General features: G+C 41.3%; 1 protein-coding gene across 4 annotated transcripts in view; it reads left to right on the forward strand.

Annotated features, from left to right (window-relative positions):
• LOC147618303 (uncharacterized) overlaps positions 1–8,371 on the forward strand; it is a 51,411-nt gene extending 43,040 nt beyond the window's left edge. The window contains exon 3 of one of the 4 annotated variants that reach the window (XM_086774775.1): positions 7,580–8,371. In XM_086774775.1, the coding sequence (XP_086630901.1) occupies positions 7,580–7,584 (5 nt within the window). In that variant the 3' untranslated portion in view covers positions 7,585–8,371. Of the gene's footprint in view, positions 1–3,908; positions 5,395–7,579 lie in introns of those variants that run through there. The other 3 variants (XM_086774771.1, XM_086774773.1, XM_086774770.1) reach the window with 3 other exon arrangements.
• Positions 8,372–9,878: the final 1,507 nt, after the last annotated feature.

Raw genomic sequence — 9,878 nt, forward strand, 5'->3', positions numbered from 1 at the left:
CTACTCCGATGATGAGCATGACGGAAAGCGCACCCGTTATTTACCACTGTGGTTATTAGTACAACACTGCTACCTAGTGGTACAGTACCTACAACAGTGCATAATACCAGCGTATATCAACTATATGTACCTATCGCTACTCATGCTCATGTAGCTCCTACGCCTCCGGTTATGCCAATGGCGTATGCTCCATGAATGCCTTATCACAACCCTTATCCAAGAGGAGCTATGTCTAGTCACATATCATATCCTATGTCAGCTACATACATATCAAGACCAATGCCAACTCCTGTCAACCAGGCCATCCCAGAAGTGCCTCCACCAGCTATGCCTGCTTACTTAGGTGATCTAGCAGCGTTTGCTCAAACGATCGGACGATCTATTGCAGAAAACATGTGTGGCATGCCTGAGAGAGAGCCTAGAAGCAAGGCGGTACAAGTTCACTGAGAACTTTAGTGGTAACAAAGATGTTAGGAAGCACATTGAAGTTTTTGAACACGTGTGTGATTCCTTGGAAGAGCACAATGAGCTACATAAGTGTAAAGCCTTAGGCTTAACCTTGAGTGGAAAAGTCGGAGATTAGTATCGAACTTTAAGGGCGTACTCACTATCCCACTCTCGAGAGATTGTTCTTGAAAGAATACATACGTGAGGGTGTGCTTTGGGGAGTAGCATCTCAACTCCAAAAAGCTGAACGCGAGGAAGGAGAGTCAGTGTGTGAGAGACTTTATTAGTCGACTAAAGCATCTAAATTCTCGCTGTACTCCCGATGAGCGTTTCAATAACAACCCCTTAATAGATTCATCCGAGGATTGCACCATGAGGATATATATAATGGCCTAGTCATTAGAGGTCTTACGACGTGGGAAGCAGTCACTGCCAATGCAATCCAATTAGAAGACAACTTGATGATTGCAGGTAAAAAGGTGTCTTCGGAGACAAAGTCTGTTAGTTCGCAAGTATCTAGGCACAAGCCAATGACTGTAAAACCTATTGCCAGGAGCCCAATATATCCAAAATATCTGTAGAGCTAACCTTACTAAGGCTCTCCAAGAATACTTTAGGGGTAATCGAGCTCCTCAAAATAGCCATATGTACCCAAGAAGAGAGCAACAATGGTATTCGGTTTGCTTAGGACCACATAGCACGAGTGAATGTCCCACATTCAGAGTTAAATTCAATGGGACTTGCAATACATGTGGTAAGTATGGCCATCAATCTAAGGATTGTCTAGTACTTAAGCGTATGTTAGCAAATCATGCACCACTAGCCTGGTCAAACACACCTCAAGTACCCGCACTGATGCTTGCACCACCCGTCGAGCAACCGTCACAACACATAGTTCCAAGGAACCCAAATTTAGTCCAGTCTGTGCCGTTACCACCGCCAGTGCTAGGACCACAATCTCCACATCCAAGGATTATCCCTATAAACCAGATGGATTGTGAGTCACATAGTGCGTGTGGGGATTATGAAGAGGATATGGACCCCACCGTTCCATATGGGATTGATACGTTTGAAATGACTCCCCAGTACTACATGGAGGATCATTTTGGGCAAGTCAATCCTGTATATCAAGCGGCTCTCTCGCCACACAAGAGGGCAAAACCTTAATACCTTGGCGAGGAGACCACCTCTTTAATGCTACGATTGTGGTGGACTGCATCGTGTAGCGGAGTGCCCTAATAGGCTACAGAAGATTGCTACTCAAATGCAACCAAATCAAGGGAGCACGTCGGGAATGCCGGTACTTACATGTAATCATTGTGGCATAGATCATCGTGTAGCGGAGTGCCCTAATAGGCTACAGAAGATTGCTACTCAAATGCAACCAAATCAAGGGAGCACGTCGGGAATGCCGGTACTTACATGTAATCATTGTGGCATAGATCATTTGATTGCTCAATGTCCACATAATCTGAGTGCACCCAAGATTACGCCATTGAATTTGGTTGAGGTCACCAATGAGGCACTAAGAACCACACCTGTTGTACCCGCGAATGTGGTCACACGGTCAATGCTTCAAAATCAAAACTACATTCTTGAAGAGAAGAATACTGCATCAATTGCTCGAGCAAAGAAAAAGAAAACGCGACGGAAGAGATTGCTTAATGCCACAAGCTCCAAACCTAGTTCAAATACTAATGTAGGGACAGGAGACGATCCCGTGTATATGAATGATCCTGAAGATGATTTTGATTCAATAGAAACCATGGGGACCAAAGCCACTACTTTAAGGGAGGAACCCACTCGGGAGCTCAACGAAGGAGAATCAAGTGAATACATAAATCACGAGAAACAAAAGGAAACTCCTCTGGCCCCACAACCAAGACAACTAATGCCCTCTCGGCTAGAAGACTGACTGAGACTCCCAAAGACAATCCACGTGGGCCAAAAACCCTTAAGAAAAAGATTGGAACTTACCCAAACCTAGTAGAAGAGATTGAACGAGTGCAACACTTAAGGGCTTTGGTGGAAGAAACCTACCTCCATTGCTCAATCTCGTTCCAGACAAGAAGCCTCGTAATAGGAAAGCAGCTACCCATCCAAGAAAAGGCAACGTAACATCACGTTGGATTCCTAAAATATTATTAGCAGCCCAACGGTACTACAAAAGGAATGACTAGATTTGGGTTCCTAAATATAAGCTGAATCCCTTTGCATTGCCTGTAAAACCTTGTAGACCAAATGTTGCCCAACGACAATTCGAGACCGTGGTAAGGGAAAGGTAACCGAGTGCTCCACACCACTTCTTTCAGAGCTAGTTTGGATTCCCAAACGATATCGATCGATACCACCTAGCTCAAGAAGGGGGGAGCCACATGAAACTTCTAGCTCCTCATGCCAGGCACACGTTGATATAGAAGTTTCTGCACGCTCTACACCTACCCTTGTCAATACCCACCAAAAAACCAATGAGTCTACGTCTCCCCTTGTAAAAGTATCATCAGAAACCATTTTCTCTGTTCTTTCATGGGAGCGTACACTACCATCTCTGTAATTTGATGTGGCCACCCACAAGGATCATAAAAAGCTATCTACCCACATCACCACCTATAACCCACTGGACAAATTGGTTCCAAGGGGCTACAACATCGTTGCAAAAAATATGATCTACCCAAGGAAGGAGAGAGCATGTACTCACGTTCGACATTCTATTGCTTCTTCCCTAACCTTCTCTCCTGACCATGTAACTCCAAAATTCGAGGGAATGTATATATATAGCTTCATACACAAAAAAGAAAAGAAAAGAAAAACAAAAAATAGTAAAAAGAGCAAGAGAAATATCCGCATACAACTAGGAACTAGATTTACCTGTCTTCATAAACCTAGTGATGCTATATCTGTGTTTGCAGATATGGCAGATGCACGAGCATCACAGACTTCATCCACTCCCACCTTTGGTGAGAGGTATCATCTATACCTTTCTCAGATATTTCACATGTGCTATCCTGTAATTAGACCGAATGGGATCATATAGATGTACTAGCCAGAGAGTGAAATGTTGAGGAATTAGAATAGCTAATTTGCCTATTGACCACGATTGACCCCTACTCTGTAGAAGACGTATCCCCGATAGCCCCCAAGACTTTCTTTTCCACAGGATGACTATCCTCGCATAGTTACATCCTTGACGAGTTTATGTGGATGGAAAAATGATGAAGATATATCTGACGAGATGAATGGATGGATGAAACTCATGGCACTATCGAGGTTGATTTTATTTATTTGGATGATGCGGATAGAGGCTTAGCCATAGGGCTAGAGCCAGAACTCTACAACATCCTCTTACCTTGATCCTCAGTATTAGTGTGGTGAACTGGTAGGTAGATTAATGTTTTCAAGTTGTTTCTAGTTTTGTGTGCTTAAACGAGTCCTTATTTTTTCCCATTGATGTGCCTCTCTAGGTATAGTGTTTGTTAGTTAATTGTACAGGTTGAAAAGTTTGAGGTGGATTCGCTTTCAAGACCTGAGATTGTCGCAATGTTCATACATAAATATCTACATCAAATTGCGGGCATTTCTCATCGAATCAAGGAGATCTCCAAAATACAGGTGTAATTCTTCCATGCCCACTCTCTTTAATTTTTAGTGTTCAATTAATTTCATGAACTATAATGCATGACCACATGGAATTTCTCAAAGCACTACTTAGTTTTTGAAGTTGTCTAACGTGTTAGTGTAAATCATTAATGAGTTTAACCTTATTTTAGAAATTCTTGGGAATGCTTGAAGTCTTTAGTTAATCTTGGAATATGGTTATCTTAGGTCTAGGGTGAAAACCATCTTAATGTTTGAACAACCTGGCCGTGTGTGTTGACCTCTGAGACATAGCTTTTACCCCTTTGTCAAAAGGATGTAAGAACACATTATAGTTTAGGAGCAAAAATTCAAAAAGATAAATAAAATAAAAAGAAAAGCCTACAAAAAATGACAATGTAAGTCTATTATGTACTTTAATGTCGGCCTATCGCCCTATTGACACTTGGTAGGCGAGGAGTATTCTACTCCAGACCGATACCCTAAATTGGTAGGGGGTAGCCTTGCCTAAGGTGAGCTAATAGATTCCTGGAGAATGTCTTGTGTTAAACATGGCACCAAGATCGATGCTAGTTTTGCCTTAGGGAGGTCGCCATTGTGTGTAAAAATTATCACGTGCATAAAGAAATAAAGGCAAAAGGCTCCTATAACTCTGATGTTTCTTGTGTCCCTAGGCTCTTGGGATTAGCTTGTTCTTAGAGTAGATACATTGTGGTCATCTGTTTATTTATTAAGCTTGGTAATTTTCCTTGACTTAGACTAGTTATAGACCTTGATTAATCTTCGACACCTTGCTAACTCTTGAATTACTTTCAATAATTTTAAACTCCTGTTAATTTGCTACGCTAGCTTATTCATGTGACCCCTTAAACTAAGTTCTCATGGCAAACTTCCATTGTGGTCTAACATGCTTGATTTTATTACACTCTATATCTTTTGAATTCCAATATATTTTCACTCTACTTCCCTGTTTTGCAGATACAATCTACCACAACAAACCCTGTTGAGCTTACCATCCCATAGTTTCCGAGGACGGAATCTACATCAAGAAAGGGGGCATGTTAATCTATGGGGGACATTGAGACGTATTACTTTTTACGTCATATAATTAATTTAAGTATTCTGAGTCATGGGTTGGGCTTGTCGGCACCACATGTAAAGGATAAAGGGATTGGGTGATCGCTGATGAGAGGCGCATCTCGAATGTCATCAGGATAAGGGTTAGGATTGGCCGGCCATGTGTGGGCGCCCATGTGTGAACGGCTAGGTCACATATAAGAGTCAAATGTAATCCTAAAACCTCTCATTCTCAATGTGTTGAATACAAGGAGTGCTCTTGCTTTATCTTTTCCATCCCCTTCTCCTGCGTGTGTGAGAGAGAGAGAGAGAGAGAGACGGAGAGGATAGCGATCGAGCATTGCGTGGCGGCACGACGGCGGCGAGGCGGTAGAGCGGCGGCGGCGGCTCCTCCTTCACTACGGCGCGAGAATCCTTCACGACGGCGGTCTGAGTGGTGAGTGACACACCTTTGCTCCCTCTTTAAGCTTACCAGTTTCTGGTTGTGTGCTTGCAGCCATTCGTGGTGTTTGGCAAGTCCCGAGCTCCGACACGTGCGGCAAGAGCGCACATTTTTGGCGTACATTTAAGTATTCTGAGTCATGGGCCGGGCTTGTCGGCACCACATGTAAAGGATAAAGGGATTGGGTGATCACCGATGAGAGGTGCACCTCGAATGTCATTAGGATAAAGGTTAGGATCGGTCAGCCATGTGTGGGCGCCCATGTGTGAACGGCTAGGTTACATATAAGAGTCAAATGTAACCCTAAAATCTCTCATTCTCAATGTGTTGAATACAAGGAGTGCTCTTGCTTTATCTAATCTATCCCCTTCTCTTGCGTGAGAGAGAGAGAGAGAGAGAGAGAGAGAGAGAGAGAGAGAGAGAGGATAGCGATCGAGCATTGCATGGCAGTACGATGGCGGTGAGGCGGTAGAGCGACGGTGGCGGCTCCTCACTGCGACGCGAGAATCCTTCACGACAGCGGTTTGAGCGGTGAGTGACACACCTTTGCTTCCTGCTTGAGCTTGCTAGTTTTTGGTTGTGTGCTTGCAGCCATTCGTGGCTCGCATACGGTACTTGGCAAGTCCCCAGCTCCGACACGTGTGGCAAGAGCGCACAAAAGTCTACAAGATGAAGGTGAGATTAAAAACAAACCATAGTCAATCCACAAGATCATTGACTTGGAGTTAGATGAAAACTATGAGGTTGATTTAGATGGTGATGATGAGAGGGCTAACAACTTAGTCAAACATGTGGTTCCATGGCTTCTACAAAATGCTAAAAGTAATTGCATGAAGACTCTTATAGTACACTTAAGCGATCAGTTGTAGTCATAGAGATATCCAGATAATATGATGAAAATATTTTCTTTGAGTTATCTCCAACATTTGGGCAGGGTTCAGGTATGGATGGGATGCAACAAAAATATGGTGATCATTTGTGGTCAAGGCAAGGAAAATCAATATGTCGATGAAATGCACAGTCAAACTCAATTATTGTCTTGGGTCTCTACAGTGTTAAATAAATTCTTGTATTTTTGGTTCAATGATACATGTTTCCATGGCTTCTTGGAAAACAAGGTGTCAAAGGGATTTCCAGAAGAAGAAGAAAGGACATGTGTAACGTGTCATTATTGTAACAAGATTGTGCATTGTGTTTATACTTGTGGTATATTATGTCATTTCAAATGAGAATGCCATGACACGTCTAATGATATAGGAGGGTGAACACAATCATCCAACCTGGAACATCAAGGGCTGCTATTGGGAGATTAAGGGAGCTAGTTAGGACTATCATCAAGGTGAATAGAGGTACTAGACCAAGAAAAATATAGATGTTTGTGGCACGACAACTTTTGATGGACACTCTCACTATCGATCGTGTGAAAATACTTAGAAAAATATCGACAACTTTTGATGGACACTCTCACTATCGATCGTGTGAAAATACTTAGAAAAATATGGAGGATATAGAGCTAAAATGTTTTCTCAACGAGTTGATACCGTTAGTATAAAATTAAGGGTTATAGCTCTCCCCTCATTTAATGCATTTCATTCATCTAGACAAATATGTTCTATGAATATTGATAATGTTTATCATATAAAGGTTCAAGTTCATTGTCGCATGTGAGAAAAAGAAGGAGTCTATGGTTATGACAACATCCTACAACTCAAAAGTAGGCGTATGTTCTCTTTTTTTCATGGCAGTCAATTTTAGGGTCAAGGCAAAGCCTTGGACAAGTGCTTTCTCTTCAAAATGTCTACCAAAGGTGTGGGTTCTGGAGTGGATCTTGTGAATCTCATGCGTCTAACTAGCAATGGACTTGCATGATTCTTGGGTGCATTTTGACCACACTCATAGAATAGATGGTTGGGCCATAATGTCATGTTTCGTCTTTGACCCAAGGTTTGCAATTAGATGTTTCATCTTGTTTGTTCCTAGCGTGTACTCTGATTTTTATCGATATGTTTGTTCTTGCAGTTTGAAAAGGATTGATGGTAATAGCCATATGTGAAATAAAGGAGGAAGATGCGAAATCACAATTTTGATTTTGGAAGAATCTAAACAATGTGATGATTGAACAAGGATTCATAGCAGTTGACTTTGTAGGATTTATGGGCAGATGAGGCTGGTGCTAATTGGATTGCGATACGTACTGTGTTGTTCAAGGGAGGCCCCAATAATATATTGCAAGGTAGGGAGCGTTCTTGTCTATGTCATTGGGAGCATAGTCTACAAACACACCAAACATTTGGTACCAGCTGAACATAAAATAACACATCTGAAGTCACATGTGCGAATCATGGAGGATTTCTCAAATGCCTGAGGTTGCAGCTTTGTAAGCCTCCCTAATTGAGAATTAGTGGGTTGAGGGTAATGTTCTAAAAGAAAATATTAAATTTTTGAGGTGGTGGTTTTCATGGTGGCATCAGAGAATTGCTCATTGGGAGAGTCTACGTGAGGTTAGGGAAACCATAGTTGTGTCATTGTTTTTCTAAACTTAGAAAGGAGAAATATTTATTTACATGTGTAAGTTTCACTTTAGATGGCACAGGCTATCACGAGCTTGTGGGAAAAGAGAAAAAATCCCCAGCACAAATCCCTTAGAGAGTGTGCATGCTAGTTAGCTGGCTAGAGAAGAAACATTTTCCTATTTGATGTGTCTGCTCTGATGTGATAAATTCTTACATGCAATGTGCAAAGCATCTTGGTTTTGAGACTAGACGATACATTGGGACATGTATCGATATATGGAGACATTTCTACATTAAGTCTTGGTGGGGAGAACTCCAATGCTTGTTATGGTTGCTCGAGTGATGCATTCAGTAGTAGGGACTCTTATGTGTAAATAGCTTGATATGGTTGCTCGAGTGATGCATTCAGCAGTAGGGACTCCTATGTATAAAGAGCATAAACTTCATGGAGACAAACAGACAATTCATCGATAGAAGAGGGAGAGTGTTGCAGCTAGCTTGCATAAGCTTGGCTATGTGATGGAGTCAAGACAACACAAACCTAGAAAAAGGCCAAGGAAAATCAATTTTCAAGGCACATCTAATAAAGCCATAGGTCAGATAGTGAAAACATTTGTTCTCATCTTTTTGTGGACTTTTATTACCTTTTTGTAATCGCTCTTTGTAAAAGTTCACCTTTGCATATTTTTGTAATCATTGACAAACACTGAAAGTGCAATGTCTTGGCTCTATAATTATTCACTGAAAAATCTTTGTGTGTGTGTGTGTGTGTGTGTGTGTGTGTGTGTGTGTGTGTTGAATTGGGGTGTGTGTCCAATTACTATGTGAAGTGTTCAATTCATGCATGGTGTGTCATTTTTTGTATGTTTATGGTGTCCATTGGTGTGTGTGTGTGTGTCGAACTAGGGGGTGTGTGTCTAATTGATGTGTGTGTGTGTGTGTGTGCCCAATTGGTGTGTATGTGTGTGTGTGTGCCAAATCGGCAAGTTCATATATGTTAGTCCAATTGGGGTGTGTGTCCAATTGGGATGTGTGTGTCCAATTGGGGTGTGTGTCCAATTGGGATGTGTGTGTCTCTAATTGTTGTGTCTCGAGAAATGGCCTTTATGAGCATGAAAAAACAAGGGCAACTTAAAATTTTGGGATTCACACTAAAATGTTAAAGAATGATGTAATAGAGCTCAAATTAAAAGAAAACTTTAGATTGCAATGAAATAACAACTTCGTTAAATTAGCGCTATTTGTTGAATTGTGATATGACTCAAAATAGGAGTTATGTCTAGTATTTTACCATATTGAACCTTTTTTTGAGATGTTAGAAATATTTTGTGTTGATAATCATAGTGTATAGGTGAATATTCTCACTATGCATGATTTGCATATTAGTAAATTAGAGTATGTAAGGTGGTTTATATGCATGTAGGCAATCAGATTGCAAGAAATAGCTCAAGGAATCACTTTTGGTAGGCCGTTTAGATTGGTAATATTTGAATAGAAATACATCTCTCTCTCTTTCTCTCTCTCTCTCTCTCTCTCTCCTCCAAGGGAGGAAGAATCGAGTGAGTGCATCACTCTCGTGCATTGAAAAAGCTCTATTTTTTGGTTTGTTTGTGGGAAAAGATCTAAATGAGAAGCTCCCTAAATTATAATCCTTGTATGAATCCCACACACACATGGTTGGTTAAACACACTTATATTATGTGCACATCCCAGCAAGTGGATTATTAATTAGCTCTCTCAATAGCCAATGGCTGAACCTTGTCGATTTATAGAGTTGAAATCATACCCCTTGTAGGGAATGTAAG

The sequence above is a fragment of the Cibotium barometz genome, chromosome 35 (assembly GCF_041138505.1).
Source record: "Cibotium barometz isolate CiBa-2024 chromosome 35, ASM4113850v1, whole genome shotgun sequence".
Classification (NCBI taxonomy): Eukaryota; Viridiplantae; Streptophyta; class Polypodiopsida; order Cyatheales; family Cibotiaceae; genus Cibotium; species Cibotium barometz.